The 27,245-nt window shown below is 39.8% G+C and overlaps 2 protein-coding genes across 8 annotated transcripts in view; one reads left to right on the top strand and one right to left on the bottom strand.

Annotated features, from left to right (window-relative positions):
• Nucleotides 1-27,245, bottom strand: part of LOC134218148 (serine/threonine-protein kinase N) — a 320,062-nt gene that overhangs the window by 50,483 nt on the left and 242,334 nt on the right. The gene's annotated exons all lie outside the window — the stretch shown is intronic.
• LOC134218151 (UDP-glycosyltransferase UGT5-like) lies at nucleotides 10,118-18,624 on the top strand. Of its 3 annotated transcripts, none has more exons than XM_062697037.1 (4): nucleotides 10,118-10,388; nucleotides 16,610-16,922; nucleotides 16,983-17,476; nucleotides 17,537-18,624. In XM_062697037.1, exons 2-4 carry the CDS (start codon nucleotides 16,746-16,748, stop codon nucleotides 18,438-18,440), a joined length of 1,575 nt encoding a protein of 524 aa, XP_062553021.1. In that variant the 5' UTR covers nucleotides 10,118-10,388; nucleotides 16,610-16,745; the 3' UTR covers nucleotides 18,441-18,624. The 3 variants fall into 3 exon arrangements, with proteins under 3 accessions (XP_062553021.1, XP_062553019.1, XP_062553022.1); XM_062697035.1 differs by having other exon boundaries at nucleotides 10,118-10,517; XM_062697038.1 differs by lacking the exon at nucleotides 10,118-10,388 and adding an exon at nucleotides 10,759-10,780.

Below are 27,245 nucleotides of genomic sequence, written 5' to 3'. Positions count from 1 at the left end.
GTCAGAGAAACTTCTTCTAAAGCTGAAACAAACAAACTTCTAAAGCATGTAAGAAAACCTAAAAAAGGGTAAGAGTATAACATGTTTCATAATAAATCCGCCGTTGGACAGTTAGGTGAAAAAAAAACATGATTCGTAAGCAAACTGTTGCTTGTGTCTCCTTTTACAAAGGTTTATCAGACTTCTTCAAGTACGAGACACTGAAGACGGCCTTACTGTTGAGGTTGAAATACGTATCTGTCAAGATACAATTAAGTGGTGGAATTCAATGGGATTGTATAAACTCGTCTTATGACAGGTGAAAACATTCCACTAAAAAGCTCAAAATAATTTTCTTATCAAAATATTTATACAAAAACTGAATTGTGAGCTCAATGTCATAATGGTTAGACAATATTTGTTACGATACATGTTAGCAATTAAGATGGGATGATGCATTTTAAGGAATGAAATTCATCTATCACTGCCCTCTGCTTATTAGAACTGCCACACTAATCAAGAAAAAAAACCTCACAGATTCGCACCATGGACCATGTCTGCGCTGCGGTGTGTAGAACAGGCAACATCTAAGAATGGAGCTGTCATCACGGATAAATACGTGTGAATTTCTGACTGAGTCATTTTCTTCGATCGAAGAAATAATGTATGAATGCATCGCTTATGTTGAATATTGCAACTGCACAAATTACACGAGAACAAAATTGAGGTTTGTAGGGAGATCATTGGTATGAGCATTTCGATTAGAACTTTGATGTAGATTCATATTCTGGCACTGAAAATTATTTTTGAAAAACATATAGGGGGAATGACGGCTTTGGCAGGTTTTGTTCTATTATTGGCAGGGGTTTTTTATGACTGACTAGGCTCAAATTTGGCCTAAACATTCTTTGCATATCAAAGAATATTGTGGCCAAATTTCATAAAATTTGGTCAACAAAACCTCCCCTGCCAATAATAGAACAAAACCTGCCTAAGCCGTCTTTCCCCCTACATATTGTTCTTAAGAAAATCTTTAAAAATGGGAAAACTTTTTCAACTATTTTTGACCATGTTTCCCCTGCCTCTAAACAATGGTCTTTTCGTCTAAATTTTATCACCAACCTTTTTTTATTTGAATTTTAAATTTAAGCTGCGATTTCTTAAAACAAATGTGTATTTTTGTTGGGCATGTTAATTCTCTACTATTTCATCTCAGACATATTTCTCTAAAACGATCGATTTCAGAGTTACTGCTTTTCTAAAACTTTGGTATCAAATACACATAAGCTCTTCTCGAAAGTTACTCTCGAATCCAAACGACCCTTCCTCACGCCAGAGCACTTATGTTGGTATACTGAACACGTGATCTAGTCCCTAAAGAAAAAATAATGCCCCATTTCGTCTTTTTTGCTAGCAGCTGTACAAAATCTCTGAAATAAAGAACAAGTCCAATTGTTTCTCGTTTATTTCGTTATGATATGATAAATATGGGAAGTAACTGCTTTGTGTTCAAACTTTTTCAAAAGTTTTTTATTAAACCACCCGAGCCCTCTCCCTATTCGCGTCAATGAATTATAACTGATATCAAAGTGCATAATATAGTATCTGAGGCACGAAAGCTTTTAAAAATGTCACGTGTTATTTGACATAATGTCATTTGAATGACATATTGGCTCTCATGCCCCAGATCTCAAATTTACAGAAATGTACTACATAACAAAATAAGAAAAAAATATTAGGTAGTTGTTTTTCGATCAAGATTTCCAATCGTAGTAATGCGTAGCTGATGAGAGCGAATGATATATTGATTAGAGTGGGGCGTCATGGTCATTTTATCAAATTATTGGTTTTTTGAAACTATTCTGGGTCCCAAACAACTGTGTAGAATTTGTGCCCGATTGGTTGCTTCCTCGCTTTCTGCAAGCCGTTTGAAGTTTGTATGCAAATTAGTATAGGAAAACGTATATGTTTGTATTTTTACTTCTAGAGGTTCGTAAACCAAGTGTCACGTTGCGTTTAAGGACATAGTTGGAAGAGTACCACGATGGCCGTCAATATGGCACCTGACCTTCCACGGGTCAACCCCACACCTCCCGCACTCCTCTCCCACAAACATTCGAATGCATCGAACAGCTTCGAACAAAAGTTCAATATTCGAATTACTAACCTGTTCACAGCATATTTATTCACTTCCCGTGATAATGAATATGTTTCTCCGAAGAATCCTATGTATATCGGCTCGAATTATATCATAATTCAGCAATCTTGTGCCAATTTAATAGCCGTTCGCGATTTGGTGTGGTTATCACTGCACTTCACTTCTGCTCAAAGGGCATTGGAAAAATTAAGTTTTTACTCACTTCTTCGCACATGAGCAGCCCGAAATGTTGATGGAATGCAAGTGAAACATCACTTTTTGAAATCAGTCACTTGTTTGAACCGAAAACTTTATAAAAACCGCTTTTTTTTGCCCGAAAAAAACTATAAAAAACTGATCGCGGAGCGAATGTAAACACCGGCGGCACCGATAGCAGCAAACTTATAACTAGGGTGGTTCAAAAATGATTTTGCTCCGCCAGGCTCAGTCGATGATGTTTCATATTTTGGGTGTCGTTTGATGGTTTGGGCTGGTTTAAAAGGGGCTTATCGTGCACAGGTCGTTTCAGGTTTGTATGACTGACAGTTGATATGGCGAGGTTGAATTTAACATTATTCTGATTGTGGCACTCCGTCATTGGGCGCTTGCGAGGGGGAGACCATATGACTGGATGGAATACCACTTGTCATAAGACAAGTTTGTACAATCCCATTTAATTCACCACCTAATTGTACCTTGCCAGATACGTATTTCGGCCTCAACGGTAAGGTCGTCTTCTGTGTCTCGTTCTTGCCCAACTAAGTGGTGGAATTAAATGGGATTGTACAAACTCGTCTTATGACAAACTCGTCAATGACATAATTTTCTTAACAAACTTGATGAAATATTCAAGAGCTTTAACTCCATAGACAATGCATATTGAATGGTCGTTCCAATAGTTGGAAGTCGATTTTAATCGAGGTTGCCAGTCTTTAGCATCAAGGATGTTATTGATCATTTAGTAATTTGCATTCGATCCACTAGTAACGTTGTTACAGCAATATTTTCAGTAACTTAGACTAAATGATAACGAAATTTCAATAATTTAGTTTAAGTTACTGCTACTAGCGCTATAACTCCGTTATTAGTTGAATTCTAACAACAAACCATCAGGCAGAGTTGTAGAAAAACCTTCGCACTAGAAGTCCACCATACAACACATTTTGAAAATCAGCTTCTGGAATAAGTTATTGACAAAATACTAAATGAACGCAAATTACTTAACGATCGATAACATCCTTGTTTAGCATGATAATCAGGCTTCTCAGAAGGAATCAGTGAAACGTGTAATTCAACAAAATAGCCAGAATTTGTCTGTGATATCTGCACCAGGGGCAGATACTTCGTACAGAAAGTGTGACATGGGGGTGATCGGGATATAAAATGCTATTTTTTTGCGTTACGAAATCAATGGTTCTTTCCTGCGGTGCGATTTTCGTTCAGTAAAGTCTCTGGAATGTTGCTTTCAGCTATGTGGGTTCTCTTTTCACCAGCGTTTGGTGGGGAGGCGCTGTAGCCAGTGTAGTGAAAGGTTTAGTTTCACATACTAGTTTTCATACAAACTTGAACCGGCTTGTGTTCACCCAGGTTTTGTTCGATTCGGTTTTTGGAGGACACTCGGAGCATGGGACGGAATCGAGTGAGCGTGTTGGAGCTGGGTCGTTTTTTGAACCACCCTACTAATATTTTATGTTTTTTATAAATACGACACCAATACTACTACAGTATATGACAGTTTTTATTGTACCAATACTTTCAAAGCTTTGTTTTGGTACTCAACCCACCTTCACCTTAAGTGTAGCCCAAAGGATGCCGAAAAACTTTGCTAAAGAAGGGAAGTTACTGGAACGTCCATGAAAAAAGTTATAACACTTCAAAGATTGATTCGTTGTTCGTTTATTCTGCCAGCACTGCCAAACTACGTGGACATATAATTTAACTGAGTGTTATTTCAAAATTATTGATCTTCTAGGGCTTTGCAGCTAATGGGAATTATTCGGAATCATTCCACAAAGTAAAAATTACGGCAAGAAAGAAGATGGGTTGTTGCCCTCAGACGGTCCGGTAGTGATGGCAGAAATATTGATTTATTGCATATGTTTTGAACAATCAATTTTCGAAGGGTAATAACATTTTTTGTAGAGCTTTCAGCTACGTACCTTGTTCGGCAAAGTTTTTTGGCATCTTTCAGACTTTATACTAACGTATTGAGTCAAGTGATCGACGATAAATTGAAGCCTTTAAGAGCAAAAATGTAAAAAAGTACGTTTTCCCATACTTATTTCCATATAAAATCAAAACGAGATGCAGAAAGCGAGAACGCAACCAAACGAGTCCATATTTTTCACAGTTGATTTAAGTCCCAAAACGATTCAGAAAAACCTTGATCTCACTTGATTGGATGATGTTTGCGTTTTGCCTTTCTCGTACAACAAAGTAGTACCGAAAGGCTATCATTTCACTCCAAGAACGAACTTTTTATAGAAGGCCCGGAGACCCATAGTGTTATATACCAATCGACTCAGCTCAACGAACTGAGCACATGTCCGTCTGTCCGTGTGTATGTATGTGTGTGTGTATGTGTGTGCGTATGTGTGTGCACAAAAGCTAAGAAAAACATTAGACAACTTTTCATATAGTAATCCTTGACCGATTTTCTCGCAACAAGTTTTATTCGACAGAAGGCAAAGCCTAGTTGATCACTATTGAATCACTATTGATAAAGATCGCCGTTGCGTTTGATAGTTATAAAGAAAATGGTACATCGAACCGAACTATATAAGCGCCATATAAGGTTGGTGTCTTGACTAAATACGAGAAAGGCAGTATCACTACTCGGTGAATTAAGTTGGGTTTTTTCCATACAACTGCGCCCCAGTCTAATATTCATACAAAGATATTGATACTACTCCAAATGTTGCAATGTCATCGTCTTCAAACAGCACAATTGTATGTACTTATATGAAACAAATCAGTAATCACGAAACAGCTTCCGTGATTCATGGAATCTCCGGTACGGTAAGCTAAACCAAACACTAAAAGAATTGGGATTTTGCGAAATATCGTGGTCGTTGAATGAACAGAAGAAAACATAATTCTCGCCTGATTTTTGAAAACGTCGTATGTCCAAAAAAGAGGGTCAATAAGTTTCGTCACCCAAAAATTGAGTCATGTTCTCACGTTGACAATTTTATTTCTTTAAGAAGAACTTTAAGATTCTGATACAAAATGATTCCAGAGATTTCAAAAGAAATATTGTACAGCTGGCATAATATTTGAGGCTCTGTCAATTAATTTGAAATAACTTGATATCTACATAAACTGTTGAAGTGACTGATCAGAATAAAGCAGGTACATCGATTAACAAAGGTTACTGTTTTTGTAAATATAAAAAAAAATCACTACTAAGGGTTGAAGGCTTATATTGAAATTGGAAAAAAAAAACTTGGCTTTTCTTCATATATTGTCGGTGGGTACTGATTTTCGAATAGTGTTATGATAGCACAATTGTGAACTCATCTATCTATCTATCTATCTATCTATCTATCTTCTATCTTCTATCTTCTATCTTCTATCTTCTATATATATATAAAACTCAATGTTTGTATGTTTGTATGTATGTTTGTATGTATGTTCCAGCATAACTTCTGAACCCATTGACCGATTTCAACCAAATTTGAAACACACATACTTTATCTTAAGGAGACGACGATAGGGGGGTTAGGGATGGTTAGTTATCGATCACCTCAGTATAACTTCTGAACCCCTTGGCCGATTTCAACCAAATTTGAAACACACATTCTTTATCTTAAGGAGACGACGATAGTGTGGTTGGGGATGCTCTTTGAAAAGGGGAGGGTGTGGGGGGAGGGGTATTGCTTAGTTATTGATCAACTCAGTGTAACTTCTGAGCCCCTTGGCTGATTTCAACCAAATTTGGAACACACATTTTTTATCATGAGGAGACGACAATACCATGCCCTTTGGAAAAGGGGGAGGGTGTGCGGGGAGGGGTATTGCTTTGTTATTGATCAACTCAGTGTAACTTCTGAACTCCTTGGTCGATTTCAACCAAATATGGAACACACATTCTTCATGTTAAGGAGACGACGATAGTGTGGTTGGGGATGCTCTTTGAGAAAGGGGGAGGGTGTGGGGGGAGGGGTATTGCTTAGTTATCGATCACCTCAGTATAACTTCTGAACCCCTTGGCCGATTTCAACCAAATTTGGAACACACATTCTTTATCTTTAGGAGACGACAATAGCATGCTCTTTGGAAAAGGGGGAGGGTGTGCGGGGAGGGGTATTGCTTAGTTATTGATCAACTCAGTGTAACTTCTGAACTCCTTGGTCGATTTCAACCAAATTTGGAACACACATTCTTCATGTTAAGGAGACGACGATAGTGTGGTTGGGGATGCTCTTTGGAAAAGAGGGAGGATATGGGAGGATTGCTTAGCAATCGATCGCCTCAATGTAAGTCTTGAACCCCATGACCGATTTGAAACAAATTTGTATCAAATATTGTCTGTCCTAAGGAAACGATTTTAGTGGATGTGGGTAGGTCATTTTAAAAGGGGGAGGGTATGAGAGAGGGGTATTGTTTAGTTATCGATCAATTCAGCATAACTTCTGAACCCATTTACCGATGTCCACCAAATTTGGAACCCATATTCTCTGTCTAAGGAAGACTACATCAGACTGGGTAGGAGTGTCATAGCTGAAAGAGGGTATATTTATTGAACGAACAGTTTAGTATACCTTTTTATCGCATGGGTCAATTCAAACAAAATTTGTAAACACGTATTCTCTACCCAAAGGAAACTATTATAGAGAGGCTGAGAGGGACTTTTGCCTGAGAGGTTTTTTGACATTGTACAATGCTCCGAAAACAAATTGCCCGAATTCCTCAAAAATACCAAATCCTCGACAATAACGTTTTCCCTGTAATAACATTTTCCCATAAATGTCTTTAACGAAAATGATAATTCCCGAAAACGATACTTCCCGATACACATATCCCAGAATATGACATTTCCCTGAATGAAGCTGGCCATTAACATAACACTATTTGGCCTAAGGTCATTCAACAAGAAGGCATTTGGGATAATTATGAACAGCATCAGTAAAATCTTTCATAGAAAGCATAAATTTGGGTATAAAGCAATGATAATTGTTACCCTTCATCGGAATCATGGTTTGCCCAGTGAAAAAGCAATGATTAATGTATTTCCTTCTGGCATCCACCAACCATCCTGCTTCTTTAAATGTAGGCATTTGCCCGGAATAAGGCAGTGGTGGTGTGATCCCTTCTTTAAAAATATGCGTTTGCCCGGAATAATGCGTCGGTTGAGGTTTTTCCTTCTTTAGAAATAGACGTTTGCTCGGAATATGGCTATTCAAACCCACGATCCTTTCTTCAAAATCAGTCAATGTTTCTAAATGCCTTCTTTTAATCAAATGATGAAGTATCAATAAGTGAACACAATTACCCTGTTGACCAATTGGTTTTATCATTTTCCGAAAAACTGTGAACCAAACTGGCAATTCCGAGCAAGACCGGGTACATAAAGCTAGTTTTTTCATAATGATTAAACAGACAATTTTGCATATCAGCAATTAAGATGTGTTGATGCACTTTCGGGTATCAACTTCATCTATCACTGCATTGTGTATATTGGAATAGACACGCTAATCAAGACTATGTCTGTACCGCGGTGTTTATAGAACAGGCAACATCCACGAATGGAACCGCCATCACGTGCAATACGTGCAAATTTCTGAATGAGTCATCTTCTTCGATCGAAGACAGTTTTTTTTTTGTTTTTACGTGTTTTATTGTCATTAGGTTAATATCACCGAACTCCCAATTGATGGGGTTAGAAACAGAGGTGTTTAAGTAACATTTTGGTAAAATCTGAAGAGATGACAGCGAAAAACGCTTTGACTTTAGAGCAATATATTGATATAATGTGTACGTTGTTTGTAATAAATGTAAAAATTCGAACAAAATTAGTATTTTTTTTAACTTCCATACAAATTGTATGAAACAAAAAAAATATTCAAAAATCTCCCATTTTTCTTAAAACTAAGTTTTTGTCACTTACACCCCTTTGCGTTTCACCCCAGCAATTGTTGATATTTAAATTGATTTCATTCTCAAATAACCTTATATTATTCGTTTCAGCTTTTGATACCATCGAGTGATATTAGTGAAAAGATTCGCGATTCAGACATTGTCCGTGCCGGGTGTGTAAAACGGACAACATTCATAAATGGAGACGTCATGACGGATAAATACGTGCGAGTTTCTGTGTTGTGTCGATTGAGTCATCTTTTTCGTTCAAAGGAATTATTAATGCATGAAATGCTTTTGCAACTGCAGTGAATATTGTTCCAATTGGGTTTAACATAATTTTATGATATTGGAAATGAATTTCTGGTTTTAGTAGTCTATCGAAAAGGAATAACTATAAAAAGCACCATCTAAAAACATAATTAGTTTGAATAGCGATAAATACCTCTAACATTATTCAAGGTCAGTTTAAATTTTTCAGAAAGAAAATTCCATAGATATCATCGATATACGTAACACCATTTATCATACAGTCGCAGTGTACAGTGCAAAAAATTCGAAATCATATCGAATGGAATCAGTTTGAATCCAACGTGTTCACGGTAGAAATATCGATTCTGACGGCTGATGATGTAGCTTAATACAGCTGATTTGCCATGTCATTTGTCGAATCATATACCTCTACTCAGCATCCAATAAATCACACTTTATTGACATTCAAGCATTGTGAAATTAAAGAAAGAGAATGAGACGTATAAACGCTTTGACAAGGTGGAAGACTATCTTAACAAAACCTTCACCTAACCTAATGTAAAGTAACATTGTGCCACAAATCCAACTCCTAGCCTATGAAAATGTCAAAGCTTTTTTCTTCTTAAGACCGAATCTTAAGTTGAAGCTCTGCAAAAAATAAGATCGGGGGTATTGTCAGAATAATACGAGTTTAAGAAACGCGGAAAACGTGAACAACAAAACTATCCTGTTTCGTCACACAAATGAGTAGCACAAGATTATTCTCATTAGCATGATATTGTGCTCCATCAATTTCATACACTATAAAAACTATGATTTAAAATTTTAATTTTTTGATGTGCGCACATTTATATTTTTTGTACAATTTGAATATGAGTTTGAAATTCATCCAAAATAGCGACAATTTGATATCGATACATTGTTTTGAATGTCGTGGGGTTCCCTATGTTTTTTTTTGTCTGTGTATCATCATTGGATTCACAGCACTGGGTCAAGCAATAAACCTTACATTCTTTCAGTAATCACTCTGAGGAACCTCTTACTCGTATATTGGTGTTGCCATTGACACCAGTGTATGAAACAATGAGTGCGAGTAGTTGTGAAACTGATTGGGTCGTTCCATGCTGAATGATCAAAAGGTAGGACAGCCTAAGCCGGATGAGGCGAGTTTAGGTCAATTCGTGGAGAGTTTTTAGGGATGTTATTTACGTTATAATTCTTGTTTCAAAATGTCCAAAGTAGCCCCCGATTTGTCAAAATATATGCATGACAGTACTCATATGGTCTTGCAAATCGTTGTCAATCACGTATTTTATTTGAGTTTTGTTGTCCGATCCAGGTGTTCGGCAGTTTATTCGTTAGTATGCATTGGGTTATGGTTCAAACCGGTTTTTTGTCTGTTAAAACTCAATAAGGACTTGCATGGAATGTCTTAAAACAATTCAACTCAGTACAGCTTTACGTCGAACATCTCGAATCGTTATATTCATGATAAAAATTAGCAAAAAAAAAAGTAAATTACTCAGACAGCATCATGCCAAATGATTACCTTTTCTAAATTTTCGATAGAATTGATGCTGTGAAATAATCACATGGCATAACCCAAATTATATGTTCCTCTTCTACAATAAGAGACATTCTGCCGAAGTTAAACAGGAACGTGAACCGGGACCTCGCGAGATGGAATCACTTTGTTTGTCGGCGTTGTCGTAGTCGGCGATCGAGTGCCGGCAGACCAATAATAACTCGCGGCTGGTGTCGATCAGAGTAGTAGTAGGATGTTGTTTGCATGGACGTCGATTCCGAGCGCCAGCGTCTTAATCAAAGCCGTAGATTGTTAATGACTCTCGTATTGCGTCATTTGTGCTCGTTGTTTCGGGAGAGACAGTCTGTCGATCGGTTGATCTTGATATAAATCCAAGAGATATTCAATTGTTGAACAGTAAGCAGTTAATGTGAATAATAATGTGGTTGTGGTTGCGAAAAGTTTAAATCATAACAGAAACAGTATAGTGTTTGGTGTTACAAAAACTGAAATTTATAACAGTTTGATGACGTTTTTATGCGGAAGGTAGGGAATCAACTTGAAATCTTCTTCTTCTTATTGGCATTACATCCCCCACTGGGACTTTACAGCTTCGCAGCTTAGTGTTCATTGAGCGCTTCCATAGTTGTTAACTGCGAGATTTTTATGCCGAGTTACCATTTTTGCATACGTATATCATGATCCGACCCGAAAATGTCCTAGGCAGGACCGAAAATCGAACCCAGCCACCATCAGCATGGTCGCGCATCTTACCGCGCGGTAACTTGAATTACAATCTGTAAAACAATGTACGGGACTTACTTCGTGTAAAAACTTGAGCATCGAAGCTCCATATTTCCCTAGTGAATAATTATGTTTGAATGTTAAAAATATAAATTCCATAAGCAACAGATCACTTTTTTTAATTCAATACAGAATAGAACATCACTAAAATATTTGCTGACAAGTGTTAATGTCAGTGTTGCGAAATATTTGTATTCTGAAAATCCGGTCAAATCAAGCGCCAGTCAAAATTCGCCAATTCAACTCGTCCGTTTGAATCATTGCATGGTTTTAATGTGCTAAGAGCAGGGAATGGACACCATGCTCATTATTCGAGAGAAGGTCGGAAAAGTATTTGATTATTTGATATTTCATTTACCATAATATAAAACAACAGAAAATTCAAAACTTTATCAGTTTCGAGAGGGTTTTCAAATAGATAGCCATGAATAAAATAGGTCGATTTCATCCCGACCAGTTAGTCATAACAAAATTATATCAATATGTGCTACAAGTAACAATATCTTTAATAATTCTGTGATAAATTCTCTTCCCGGATGTAGAAAATCTGTTACCATCTACTGGTTATTATTGATAATTTTGAATAAAATCTTTTTATACTATAAGTCTAATCTTCTATCTATCTTCTATATAATAAAAATGAAATAGTCTGTGTTCGTATCCGCATAACTCGAAGACGGCTGGATGGATTTTCTTCACTCTTTAAGCAGAAACGTTCATTATAGTTTCCGACGGGTTTATATGATATTTCCTCATGAGAAAATCATGGGCAGGGTTAAGTAAATCAGGAAAAACTAAAATTATCATTCGTATGGAAATTTCGCATGAGCAGTTCACGTATACTATGCAGGACAACGTCTGCCGGGTCCACTAGTCTTATATATAAAAATGAAATGGTCTGTGTTCGTATCCGCATAACTCGAAAACGGCTGGATGGATTTACTTCATTTCTTCAGCAATTACGTTCGTTATAGTTTCCGACGGGTTTATATTATATTTCCTCATGTGAAAATCACAAGTAAAGTTGAGTAGATTGTAAAAAACTAAAGTAAAGATTCGTATGGGGTTTTCGCATAGGCAGTTCACAACGCGCATTTTCGCCTACTATGCAGGACAACGTCTGCCGGGTCGACTAGTCTTATATATAAAACCCAGATTAATCCACCTAGCGGTGATGGTGCCTTTCTCGTTCGTTCAAAAGGTTTGGAAAAATCTAAAATAACACCATTATGTGGATTGGTCTTTTGACCCAATTGTACGATCCGGACAAGTTTCTATAGGAAACAATGGGACAAGATTCTGTGTCGAATGCAATCTGATGCGAGAGACCTGAGAAGCACACATATTGCGCATCAATCACAGTAACTTATATATGACCGGATTCAGTCACAATATGGTTACTGCAACCAGATTTGTTGAACTTGTGTTGCTTGGGAAATAGATGAAGTCTAAGTGCTAAAAAAGGGAACTAGATTTTTTTGAACTCTTTTTCACAATAAATAGTAATTTTACCATAACTTCTAAGCCCACAGTCCGATCTGGCCAATTTTCAATAAGAAAATATGAGATATTCTGCGTCGAATGCAATTTAATGCGAGCAAATCGGTTGAGGAAAAGTGCCCGATTTTTCCATAAAAAAATGGTATAATTTTCGATCCCATAGTCCGATATGGCCAATTTCAAATAGGAAACAATGGGACAGGATTCTGCGTCGAATGCAACTTGTTGTGAGCAAATCGGTTGAGGATAAGTGCCCGGAAAATGAGTGACATTTTTTACGCGATTTTTTCGTATGAATTTGTATTTTGGCCTTAACTTTCGATCCCATAGTTCGATCTGGCCAATTTCAAATAGGAAAGAATGGGACAGGATTCTGCGTCGAATGCAACTTGTTGCGAGCAAATCGGATAAAGTTGAGTGCCCGAAAAATGAGTGACATTTTTTACGCGTTTTTTTCGTATGAATTTGTATTTTGACCATAACTTTTGATCCCATAGTTCGATCTGGTCAATTTCAAATAGGAAACAATGGGACAGGATTCTGCGTCGAATGCAACTTGTTGCGAGCAAATCGGTTAAGGGTAAGTGCCCGAAAAATGAGTGACATTTTTTGAGTAGTTTTGCGCACACACACACATACACACACACACACACAGACATCACCTCAATTCGTCGAACTGAGTCGATTGGTATATAACACTATGGGTCTCCGGGCCTTCTATAAAAAGTTTGTTTTTGGAGCGATCATATAGCCTTTACCGTATACTTAGTATACGAGAAAGGCAAAAATGGTATAATTTTCGATCCCATAGTCCGATATGGCCAATTTTCAAAAGGAAACAACGGGACAGGATTCTACGTCGAATGCAACTTGTTGTGAGCAAATCGGCTAAGTATATGTGCCCGAAAAATGAGTGACATTTTTTACGCGATTTTTTCGTATGAATTTGTATTTTGGCCATAACTTTCGATCCCATAGTTCGATCTGGCCAATTTCAAATAGGAAACAATGGGACAGGATTCTGCGTCGAATGCAACTTGTTGCGAGCAAATCGGATAAAGTTAAGTGCCCGAAAAATGAGTGACATTTTTTGCGCGATTTTTTCGTATGAATTTGTATTTTGGCCATAACTTCTGATCCCATAGTTCGATCTGGCCAATTTCAAATAGGAAACAATGGGACAGGATTCTGCGTCGAATGCAACTTGTTGCGAGCAAATCGGTTGAGGATAAGTGCCCGGAAAATGAGTGACATTTTTTACGCGATTTTTTCGTATGAATTTGTATTTTGACCATAACTTTCGATCCCATAGTTCGATCTGGCCAATTTCAAATAGGAAAGAATGGGACAGGATTCTGCGTCGAATGCAACTTGTTGCGAGCAAATCGGATAAAGTTAAGTGCCCGAAAAATGAGTGACATTTTTTACGCGTTTTTTTCGTATGAATTTGTATTTTGACCATAACTTTTGATCCCATAGTTCGATCTGGCCAATTTCAAATAGGAAACAATGGGACAGGATTCTGCGTCGAATGCAACTTGTTGCGAGCAAATCGGTTGAGGTTAAGTGCCCGAAAAATGAGTGACATTTTTTTAGTAGTTTTGCGCACACACACATACACACACACACACACACACACACACAGACATCACCTCAATTCGTCGAACTGAGTCGATTGGTATATAACACTATGGGTCTCCGGGCCTTCTATAAAAAGTTTGTTTTTGGAGCGATCATATAGCCTTTACCGTATACTTAGTATACGAGAAAGGCAAAAATGAAATGGTCTGTGTTCGTATCCGCATAACTCGAAAACGGCTGGATGGATTTTCTTCATTCCTTCAGCAGATATTTTTGTTATCGTTTCCGACGGGTTTATATAATATTTCCGCATGCTAAAATCACGAGTAAGGTTGAGTAAACCGTGAGAAACTAAAATAAAGATTTCTCGGGTGCTTATTCAAAAGGACGTATGTAATTCTATAAAGATTCAAACGTCGATTTGTCCAATCTGATGATACTCCCACGCAAACCAACACCACCAACAGGTAGCCGAAGGCTTCCCCTACCTGTCTGTGGTGATGGTTTGCATGGGAGTGCTATCAGATTGGACAAATCGACGTTTGAATCTTTGTTTACAAAATCACATACGTCCTTTTGAATAAGTACCCGATATTTGTATAAGAATTTCGTATGGGCGGTTCACAACGCGCATTTTCGCCTACTATGCAGGACAACGTCTGCCGGGTCAACTAGTCTTATATATAAAAATTAAATGGTCTGTGTTCGTATCCGCATAACTCGAAAACGGCTGGATGGATTTTTTTCATTTCTTCAGCAGAAACATTCGTTATAGTTTCCGACGGGTTTATATGATAGGGGAACAGACGGCTTTGGCAGGTTTTGTTCTATTATTGGCAGGGGGGTTTTTGTCGACCGAAATTTATGAAATTTGGCCACAATATTCTTTGATATCCAAATTTGAGCATAATCAGTCATAAAAAACCCCCCTGACAATAGTAGAACAAAACCTGCCAAAGCCGTCATTACCCCTACTTCCTAATGGGAACATTACGAGTAAAGTTGAGCAAACCATGAATAACTAAAATTGTGATTCCTATGCGAACTTTACATGGGCAGTTCGGAATGCACATTCTCGCCTACTATGCAGGACAACGTCTGCCGGGTCAACTAGTCTATATATATAAAAATGAAATGGTCTGTGTTCGTATCCGCATAACTCACAAACGGGTGGACGGATTTTCTTCATTCCTTCAGCTGATATGTCCGTTATCATTTCCGACGGGTTTATATGATATTACCTCATGCTGAAATCACGAGTAAAGTTGAGGAAATAATGAAAAACTAAAACCAAGATTTGTATGGATATTTTGAATGGGCAGTTTACAACGCACCTACTATGCAGGACAACGTCTGCCGGGTCGACTAGTCTTATATATAAAAATGAAATGGTCTGTGTTCATATCCGCATAACTCGAAAACGGCTGGATGGTTTTTTTTCATTTCTTTAGCAGAAACATTCGTTATAGTTTCCGACGGGTTTATATGATATTTCCTCATGTGAAAATCATAAGTAAAGTTGAGTAAATCGTGAAAAACTAAAATAAAGATTCGTATGGGAATTTCGCATAGGCAGTTCACAACGCGCATTTTCGCCTACTATGCGGCCAACGTCTGCCGGGTCGACTAGTATTTAATATAATCTAACCGAACAACTTTATACTATTAGTCTAATATAGGGTAGATGTTCTATATTTAACCACTGTGTTATGTATTTTGTCAATAATCAACATCGACGAAATTAAATCGATCAATGCAGTTACGAGCGCGAGAAATAGTTTTGACCATTTAATGCAATATTTATCAATCATACAGACTCAGTAAACATACAATATCTAAAAATGTTCTTATTATAAATGATTGATTTCTGATGCAAAATGCAACTGAAAATAGTTGTCTCGATGGTGGCGATAAACAAATGGTGGAAAACTGATCAATCCCTCAGACTTTGGACCAATAAACGTAAACAATCTTAAGCACTATAAATAAAATTCGATTACTAATGTTTTGATCAGGGCTGACAATAATCCTCGTCGCAGCACGAAAAGCCACAGTAGTGACGAGTTGTATTGTCGTAATTGCTACTCGTCGTATCGTCATATCGACAATGACGCGCACGACGTTAGTCCAAAAACAGTACGGTTCTTTTTTTACACGGGTGGGTTTTAGTTGATTACGACCTTCAGCGTTGATGAAACTATGAGTTAACCCCATGAAAAAAATCACAAAAAATCAAAGAAAATTCAAGTGGTATTTAAAAAGCTGTGAAAAATCTGGTTAACCGGGAAATTAAAGAATACCAACCGTGTAAAAAAAATATTGAGTGTAACCCTAGTTCCAAAATCTACAGAATATTTAGTATGTTTTGCATTTTTCGGCCATTTGTGTGACGAACGTGCGTTTAGGGTGGCGAAATATACTGCTTCTACCCTAGTCTAAAATTAAATCTTTATATTCGCGACTTTTCTCAAAGATTTCAATGGGAAGGAATCACCTTTGATAAAAAGTTTTTTAATAGCCTAAATTAGTGGAAAACGAAATATATATGAATAGATATAGTTTCACTATTATAGCACACAACATTGAAAATCCAAGCAATGAATATGAATTCAAGTTACCAATATTAGTAGCGTAGGTGTTAACTGTAGTAGAGCAGCTCCACTCTATATATTCGAAAGTGATTTTAAGTAACCACCTTCTTAGTCTCTGATGTACCGTTTATCACTTACATATGTTCTTATCTTCTATCAAAGCGCTTCAACAATCGTCATCTTATCACATTCGATGCTTAAATCAGGAGAGGCGCCGCAGATAAATTACCCACCTACCGAAAGTTGATCGGTTAGTTCATCGATACTCATCAGCCCGCATAGACGACATTCGATTACGATGGCCAGCCAACTACTATCGCTACTGGTTATCGCTTCTGCGACCATCCTGGTGCTTCTTCTACAGTCTAATGGTGCTGACTCAGCCAAAATCCTATGTGTGTTTCCAACCGGCAGCAAATCGCACGTTCTTGGACCTCAAGCTTTGCTGAAGAATCTGGCCCAACGCGGCCATGAGGTAAGACTTCTCATCTACTTTCACTATGACTCGCTTCTTATAATATACTTTCCATTCAAGGTCACCATGGTCAGTTCTTTCCCGCTGTCGAAGCCGGTAAAGAACTACCGCGATGTATACGTGCCAGTGGATGACAAATTCGGACCAGTAATGGCCAGTTTCATGCAGGGTGGCAGCCGAAATATGTTCAAATATATGCCAATCATTACGAAGGCATCGCTTGACAACAGCAACTACACGATTAATTCACCACAGTTTCAGAAACTTGTTAAAGAAGAGCAGTTCGATGTGGCCATAGTTGGCTTCTTCATGAATGACTTCGTTCTTGGTATTCGATCGTGGTTCAAGTGCCCCACTATCTTCTACTTCTCAGCCGGGTTTGGAAGCTTGAACAATGTAGTTGGAAATCCATTGGAAGTTTCGGCAGCACCACACTTGCTTCTAGGGAAAAAGGATCCCATGAGTTTCATCGACCGAGTCATAAACACACTTGTCTACACGATTGACTTCGTTATCCTGAACATTATACAACACATTACCAAACCCTACTACGAGTTAGTATGAAGATTTTCACTTGCGATACCGTTGTTAAATTTTCATTTTTTTCATTCCAGATCAAATTTCCCTGCCGAAAAGGGATATCCCTCGTACGAACAGGCCAAGCTCGACGTGTCGTTGGTGCTGCTCAACTCATACTTCACCCAAAGCGTACCTCGGCCGTACCTGCCCAACATGGTTGAAGTTGGAGGCCTTCAAATCAAATCCAAGCCTGACCCCTTGCCGGAGGACATCAAAGCTTGGTTAGATGGCGCAAAGGATGGTGCCATCTTCATCAGCTTCGGATCGAATCTCAAGAGTTCCAACCTGCGACAGGACAAATTCGATGCCATAATCGGAAGTATCTCCAAGTTGAAGCAACGAATTATCTGGAAGTGGGATGCGGACGAGATGCCCGGTAAGCCGGCTAATGTCCTCATCGGAAAGTGGTTACCTCAGGACGATATTTTGGCCCACAAGAATCTGAAGCTGTTTTTGACGCACGGCGGACTGGGGAGCATTACCGAGGCGATGTACCACGGAGTTCCGGTGGTTGGAATTCCCATGTTTGGCGATCAGGACACCAATGTGGCGCAGGTCGTGAAGGAAGGTTGGGGTGCATCCGTATCGTTCGATGATCTGACCGAGGAAAAGCTCACGGCGGCAATCGGGGAAGTGCTTGGCAAGCCAGGGTACGCGCAAACCATTGAGACCATGGCTTCGCTGTACAAGGATCGACCCCAATCGTCGATGGATTTGGCCACGTTTTGGGTGGAATACGTTGTGCGACACAAAGGGGCTAAGCATTTGCACTATCAGGGAGCGGACTTGAATGTGCTGCAGCGCAACTCTGTGGATGTTTACGCCTTTCTGGGGGCGGTCGTGTATGCGGTTTTTAAAATTGTTAGTTTTGTGATGCGTCGAGTTAAGCGATTGGTATGTGGTGGTAAGCACGCCACACAGAAACAGAAAAAGCATTAGTTACCCTATTGTTGAGGAATAGTCGATTGTGTTTAAAAAGTGCATTCCAGCGGTAACAAGTTTAGAAAAAAAATGCACAATCACCCATATTTTTTTCTAGGTTTGAAAGCACTTTTGTATGCAAGTTATTTCAATTCTCGTTGATGCTAGCATAATTAAAAAAAATGATTGTTTTGTTCGTCCGCAAAAAAAGAGCGACAATTTTGAGTGAAATTAATTGTAACAATATAGTATTCTAGATGAATAAAAAAATATCTAAATTTTTAAATGAATTAAAAAATGTTTTATTTTACACTTTAGATGTCCAATCATATACTTCAATATATATTTGTTATCGTCTTACTATTTCAACATTTATTTATTTATTTATTTATCATCAGACTAAGGCCGGAGTGGCCTGTGCTGCACATAAAAGACTTCTCCATTCAGCTCGGTTCATTGCTGCACTTCGCCAACCACGCAGTCTGCGGAGGGTCCGCAAGTCGTCCTCCACCTGATCGATCCACCTTGCCCGCTGTGCACCTCGCCTTCTTGTTCCCGTCGGATCGTTGTCGAGAACCATTTTCACCGGATTACTGTCCGACATTCTGGCTACGTGCCCGGCCCACCGCAGTCTTCCGATTTTCGCGGTGTGAACGATGGATGGTTCTCCCAACAGCTGATGCAACTCGTGGTTCATTCGCCTCCTCCACGTACCGTCCGCCATCTGCAACCCACCATAGATGGTACGCAACACTTTCCTTTCGAAAACTCCCAGTGCGCGTTGGTCCTCCACAACCATCGTCCAGGTTTCGTGTCCGTAGAGAACTACCGGTCTTATAAGCGTTTTGTAGATAGTCAGTTTGGTACGGCGGCGAACTCTATTCGATCGAAGCGTCTTGCGGAGTCCAAAGTACGTACGATTTCCAGCCACTATGCGTCTCCGAATTTCTCTGCTGGTATCGTTATCGGCGGTCACCAGTGAGCCCAAGTACACGAATTCTTCAACCACCTCGATTTCGTCACCACCGATAGAAACTCGTGGTGGGTGGCTCACATTGACCTCTCTTGAGCCTCTTCCTATCATGTACTTCGTCTTCGACGTGTTGATGACTAGTCCAATCCGTTTAGCTTCGCTTTTCAGTCTGATGTAGGCTTCCTCCATCCTCTCAAAGTTACGTGCCATGATATCAATGTCGTCGGCGAAACCAAATAACTGGACGGACTTCGTGAAAATCGTACCACTCGTATCAATCCCTGCCCTTCGTATTACTCCTTCCAAAGCGATGTTGAATAGCAGACACGAAAGACCATCACCTTGCCGTAACCCTCTACGCGTTTCGAAGGGACTCGAGAATGCCCTGAAACTCGAACTACGCACATCACCCGATCCATCGTCGCCTTGATCAACCGTATCAGTTTATCCGGAAATCCGTTTTCGTGCATTAGCTGCCATAGCTGGTCCCGATCGATTGTATCATATGCGACTTTGAAGTCGATAAATAGATGATGTGTGGGCACGTTGTATTCGCGGCATTTCTGCAATACCTGACGTATGGCGAACACCTGGTCTGTGGTAGAGCGTTCACCCATAAATCCCGCCTGGTACTGCCCCACGAACTCTCTTGCAATTGGTGTTAGTCGACGGCATAAAATTTGGGAGAGTACCTTGTAGGCGACGTTCAGCAATGTGATTGCGCGGTAGTTGCTACAATCCAGCTTATCGCCCTTTTTGTAGATGGGACACACGACACCTTCCATCCACTCCTGCGGCAGAACCTCATCCTCCCAAACCTTGGTAATCACCCAATGCAGCGCTCTAGCCAGTGCTTCACCACCGTGTTTAAACAGCTCTCCTGGTAGTTGGTCAACTCCAGGGCCTTTGTTGTTTTTCAGCCGGCCGATCTCCTGGAGATTCGGAGCCGGAAGTCGCATGTCCTGCGCGCGTGCTCCTAGGTTCATTACCATACCGCCACCGTTGTCTGCCATATCGCCATTCAGGTGCTCTTCGTAGTGCTGCCGCCACCTTTGGATCACCTCACGCTCGTTCCCGTTTATGTCCTTACACATATCGGGCTGTGGCACGTGGCGCTTACGTGAACGGTTTAACTTTTCATAGAACTTTCGTGCATGATTAGCGCGGTACAGTTGCTCCGTCTCTTCAAGGTCTCGATCTTGCTGCTGGCGTTTCAAATTTTGTCAGTTCCGCGCCCGTGTTGCAGCAATCTCGCCCATGCTGCATTCTTCTCCTCCACTAACTGCTCACATTCGCCGTCATACCAGTCGTTTCTCTGATCCGGAGGCACCGTGCCAAGTGCAGCGGTTGCGGTGCTTCCAATGGCGGATCGAATATCTCTCCAGCCATCTTCAAGAGATGCTGCGCCCAGCTGCTCTTCCGTTGGGAGTGCCACTTCCAGCTGCTGCGCGTAGTCTTGGGCTAGTCTACCGTCTTGTAGCCGCCCAATGTTAAGCCGCGGCGGATGACTCCGACGCGTGTTGATCACCGTCGAGAGTTTTGAGCGCAGACATACTGCGACGAGGTAGTGGTCGGATTCAATATTTCAACATTTATACATAATTTTTACTAATATAGGTGCCTATAAGAAGATATCGATACAACTGTTGTGATCGTTGTTCGGATAAAAAACATAATCTCACATTTTTTCAATTGGTAAATTGGTAAAGAGACTGTTCCGTATATCATCTTACTGAAACATATACATCTTATCTTGAAATAATAAACCTGTATAGTAGCTGTGTAAGTTTCCTGGCCCCATAAAAAAAATTGATTCTGGAAGCCTTAACTCTAAAAGTTTTGCTTACTTCAGTTTGGGTAAATGGTTGGTCATTTCTAAAGACTATGCTGGGAAAAATATGAGACATATTGTTTAGTTTGAAACTTTTTAACCAGCACTGACGGAAAGCGGTGGAGATCGAGTCGAGATGACATCGGAGCAAGAACTGATCCGTTCATCCATCATGATAAGATTGATATCAACTGTAAAACATCATACTTAAGAATTCCGGCTCCGCAAAGTTTCACACACGATTGAGCCTAAAAAGGCTGAAAAAGGCTGTTTCCAAATGGTCACTCAAAAGCAGGCTTCGGAATTCTCACTCATATGAATAAAAACCTGCGATTAATCCATTTAGCGGAGTGTGATTTTTCATGGTCCCCCTGTGAGGAAGTATTCTCACACAACATTTTTATCCGGATAGAATGGCGGGTGATAAATTCGTGAGCGCCGGATCGCCGGATAATTTAATTTTAATCCACAAATTTTCCTTCTCGTCGCCTCATCAGATAAATTTTACAAGCATATTTACAAAAATTTAGGACCGCAACGGGATTCGAACCCAAAACAATTTTAAAATGTTCAGAGCGCCCACTAAAACCACGCCACCACATGAATTGATTGAAAGTTAAAGGAAAACTGCTGTATTGAACCTTTTGCTTATCGTGGCGCATCGTCAGATTCAATCAGCTTGGAGAGGCAAAGCAAGCGGCATTTGATTTTCGCGAAACATGGGAAGAAGGATAACAATTTTTCGCACCATCGCTTGTGCCGGAGTTTATCGCACTGTAATTTATCCGGATAAAATGCATGGTGGAGTGATCAGTTGTCGCGTGAGTGAGTGAGAAATCCGAACCCTGCTCAAAAGACAATGAGAATGAAGAGGAATAAGATACACAACTGATTCCGAAGAAGTGCCGGAGCGCGAACACAGTAGAATCAAAAGTGACTCTAATAAATATCAAAAAAAAAAAAAACAAAATAAGTGAATGAAAAGTATCATTACGAACCTCTTAAATGACTGGGGATTTAAATAAAAAAGAAAAGTGATGTTCTTACAATCTGGGACCAAGAAGCAATTGTTGTTCTCGAAAGTAAGTGGCTTGTCACTGATTGTAGCCCAGTTGTGCGGCAGTGCGGGCACAACGAGAAGAGCAAATTACAAAGAAGAATGGTTATAAAATGATGAAAGCGGTTGAGGCACAGAGCCAATTTTGCGAAACAACGTATTCGCAGAGCAATTGAGGCAGCTGGTGACAATCTCCGTAAGTTCAGCATTCATGCACTGCAACTGTACGAGAAAAAATGTGGACTTGGCATACACTGAGTTCATTGACAACGGCATTGACAGGGTGCGATTATTATTAGCAACCCTATTAACATTAACATAATGAGCATGAGCATTATGACCGTGCATTTCGTAGTTGCTACTCCGTGATTGACCAGAACAATCGCAATTGCACAAGAAACCAATGGATGGAAGCATGGGATTTGCATTCCAACCTCAATGTGCACAGTCTGAGAGTTTTAATATTTTAACTGGTCGATAACGGCGCTGGCCACGTCATCACGGTCTATCGGGATGGGGAAAAAATGATGATGCAATCACTCGCCCAATGCAAGCCGAGAACACCTCTGCACTTGCTACGAGTTCATGCGGAGTTGTATTGGAATCTTGGGGTTAGGTTCTATGGCAGAGGTTCGTCTTGGTTAACGGGTTGCCAATGTGATAGTAATGAAAGGGATGTGTATATTGTAATTGGATGCCGAAAGGGTCGTTTTTTCACTCATTTCGAATTCCAACAGTTACCTGTTAGAACTAGTCAAGTTGTTGGTTTAGGATAGCAGATGTGATTGAACCCACGACCTCTTGCGTATGAGGCAGAATTGGTAGCCATATGACCACCAAGCCAAAATGTATTGAATATTTGCTTCAATAATTAAATAAAATCGTGAAAAAAATAACTCGATTTTATTGGCAGCAACACTTCGGAATAGAGCGTGAGAATGTATTTGTGAAAATATGAAGCTAAATAGATACTACGCGGGAGGATTCGCGATTTGATCTCAGTGCAAACTACGAACATAATGCCGGTGTTAGCATTTATCTTCAAATATTAGTTAAGTTTTCCGGCTCTGACACTGATTACAAATTGGATTTGAAATGAGTATGATGTTGCTCATGAAAAGCAGGAGAACATAGATAGAAACGATATGCGGAGGTTTTACGCAACTGTCAATGTCGCACGGCATAAGACTGCGCATGTGCCCGCCATGTGCAATGAACGAGAGGGGAATTTGCTGACAGACAAGACTATGGATTCGTTGAACGGTGAAAAAGAAGGTGTATTAAGGAGCAGGATGGACATAGTCGGCGACGGTCAAGCTGTGGAACAGCTTGCAGAAGGCACTAAACGAGCTGGAAAACAGTAAAGCTGCTGGGAAGGACGAGATCTCGTTCGAGTTTCTCAAAAACGGAAGTGAGCAGCTGCACCAATCAATTCACCACATTATCCAGAAAATATGGGATAATGAAGAACTGCCTGCCGGCGGGTTTGATGGCTTCATATGCCTAATCTATGTATAAGAAAGGGCACAGACTAGAGTGTGCCAATTACATAGGGATCACCCTTCTAAACTCGGCGTACAAAATTCTGTCGCGTTTCCTGTTCAACAGACTGAGATCTTTTGAGGAGTCCTTCGTTGGCAAATAAGGACTGTTCATTAAAGAAAGTGGACACCTGTTTTTCAAAGGAACATGTTTATTTTGGAATAAATTCATAAGGTTGCTTTATATAAATGACAATCAACATACATATGAATGAATTCACGTGATTTTGAATATTTACTTTTCTTTTCTGAAGAATGCTCGGACTTTTCCGTTGACAGCTCCCATTAGATTCTGCACAACTTCTTCCGTAACTTTTCATTGTGTCGCAGACCAAATTTTCTTGAAGCAGTCAACAGAGCTTGCTTCTCTCCCATCTACCTTAAGATGCCGCGTAATTATTGCCCAGTATTTTTCGATAGGACGCAGTTCAGGGCAGTTTGGTGGATTTAGGCATTTTTCGACAAAATCGACTTTTTCCTTCTTCAGCATCTCCAACGTAGCAGAAACGTAGTGAGCCGATGCCAGATCCGGCCAAAACAATAAAGGATCCGTATGCTTTCGGTAGATGGTTAGAAGTCGTTTTTTGATACATTATTTTCTTCAATTTTCACCGTTGTTTATGAAATACGGAGTCACAGGAGCAAATTGCTTGCCATACCAAAACATTTTCCCCATTTTTTTCGGTTCGGATATATCGCACGTCATCAGGCACATCTGTCCTCTGTTCAGCGTTGAAAAAATGTGAAATTGGAAGTGTATTGGTGGGGGTTCAATCAAAGGTAATTGCCTATTTCCGGGGATTAAACCACCCGACTTGGACGTTAATTTACAATGTTATGAAAACTCATATGTGAATATGTACGTTATGTGGAAGATATTGATTTGGAAAATGTATTGGAGGTAACCACTTTCCCTTCGATGGGACTCGAACCCATGACCCTACAGTACGCTAGACTGGTGCTTTAACCAACTAAGCTACGAAGGACCTCCGTCGGCCTTCGCAACCTAGCGGCTACTGAACGAGCTCGAGATTCCCAAATTGGACGCATAGTCAAATCACTCGCAATCCATTTCTCAAGCCAATACTTCCACATGTGTATTGTACACGTCCACATTAGAGGAGCGTGAGTATTTAGAATGTCTGGCGGCTATACACATTCTTCATCAGCAACGGTACTGATCAAGTGAGGTTGTGTAAGCTATTTGCCAGTCGGTCGTCAAGCTCAGACCCGACCGCATTGCGTAGGCAAGAGCACGCAACTCAAGTTCAGTTCAATCAAAGGTAATTGCCTATTTCCGGGGATTAAACCACCCGACTTGGACGTTAATTTACAATGTTATGAAAACTCATATGTGAATATGTACGTTATGTGGAAGATATTGATTTGGAAAATGTATTGAGGTAACCACTTTCCCTTCGATGGGACTCGAACCCATGACCCTACAGTACGCTAGTCGGGTGGTTTAATCCCGGAAATGGGCAATTTTCTTTGATTGATCTGAACTTGAGTTGCGTGCTCTTGCCTACGCAATGCGGTCGGGTCTGAGCTTGACGACCGACTGGCAAATAGCTTACTTGATCAGTACCGTTGCTGATGAAGAATGTGTATAGCCGCCAGACATTCTAAATACTCACGCTCCTCTAATGTGGACGTGTACAATACACATGTGGAAGTATTGGCTTGAGAAATGGATTGCGAGTGATTTGACTATGCGTCCAATTTGGAAAACTCGAGCTCGTTCAGTAGCCGCTAGGTTGCGAAGGCCGACGGAGGTCCTTCGTAGCTTAGTTGGTTAAAGCACCAGTCTAGCGTACTGCAGGGTCATGGGTTCGTGTCCCATCGATGGAAAGTGGTTAGCTCCATTACATTTTCCAAACCAATATCTTCCACATAACGTACATATTCACATATGAGTTTTCATAACATTGTAAAGTGTATTGGTGTCCAATTTGACGCATATCTCGTCGTCCATCAAAATGCACTGTACCATTTGTGCAGAATTAATCTGCGAGAAGATAAACTGATCCGATCTATCGTTCGGAATTTCTAAGGTTTTTCCAAATAATTCAGATGTGCTGCAAAAGTAAATAATTTCTTTACACACAGAGCGAAAATTACGAATTTTTCGTTAAGTTTTAACCTTAAACCATTCATAAAAAGGTGTCCACTTACTTTAATGAACAGTCTTTACCAGGCAAGTTGTCGTGGCGGCCAATCAACGACGGATCAGATGTTTAGCCTGCGGATGATCCTTGATAAATTTCGGGAGCACAACTTGCAGTCTCACATCTGGTCGTTGATTTTAAAGCAGCGTACGATTCAGTGAAACGAAATGAGCTGTGGCAGATAATGTCCGAACATGGGTTTCCGGTGGAACAGATTAGATTGATACGTGCTACGCTGGATGGCTCGAAATCAAGTATTCGGATTACAGACGAAGTGTCAACCTTAGACGTACTGAAGCAGGGTAATGCATGGTCAGATTCAATATTTGCACTGTTCCAACAAATACCTTCCTCAATATCCAACTCCGTGGTACTTATGAGGGTGTCGCTGAGTCGGGGGCCTCTCATTAGATAAGTGCTACATCAACACTTCCTTCCCCTCCCCCTTACGGTGAAGATGGGCGTGGCCATGAGTAGTAATTCTCATGCTTTTGTGATTTTTATTCTAAATTGAAATCAAGGACCACACCCACCTTTATTTCTGATAACAATCAGAATAAGAATTTCAAAAGAAAAACATGAGTAAAAACACTAGTGCTATGCTATATCAGCTGTTATGCTTGAGCCGAACCACGATGTCAACCAAGTCATCAACACTCTGGGATTGCTGTGGAATCCAGTTGAAGACGAGTTATAGAAATTATTATAGAAGTTTCTTCGACAAAAACTCTTCGGAATTTCCATGGAAAGTTTTTCGGAATTTCTTTGGAAAATTCTGTAGAATTTCAGCAGAAAATACCTCGGAAAATTCCTCGGATCTTCCTCACGGTGTATTCGTCCAAAGGGGTTTATTCTTAAATCAGTAACTCTAAAACACCCAAAAGTATAGGATATCCTCTTTCACATAAGAGCCTTTTTAAAATGATTTATCTAAGGTCATTTTATCATATATTTTGGGATTGGGCGGAGGGTTATATCGGCTATCATTTCAGATTTTTATGGAGTTTGATCCAGTGTTGTGCTGAATCATTATCAGCCGATAATAATTGCAATTTTTATGAGAAAGCTTTTCAGGTGAAAACAGTAGGCGAGTTGTCGCCAGCGACAAATTCTCAAATTTTGCACTCAAACGATAATAAACACAGAATTTTCATTCAAACGTTATGTTTTACTAATATAAACTAATTGTCAACAGTCCCGTTATATTTTCTACTTAGCGTTATGGTAAAAGTAAGGAAAAAGAGTTAAAAATG

Source organism: Armigeres subalbatus, chromosome 2, assembly GCF_024139115.2.
Source record: "Armigeres subalbatus isolate Guangzhou_Male chromosome 2, GZ_Asu_2, whole genome shotgun sequence".
In the NCBI taxonomy this organism is placed as follows: Eukaryota; Metazoa; Arthropoda; class Insecta; order Diptera; family Culicidae; genus Armigeres; species Armigeres subalbatus.
The sequence above is the reverse complement of the archived record's forward strand: the minus strand, read 5'-3'. Positions and strand labels throughout refer to the sequence as shown.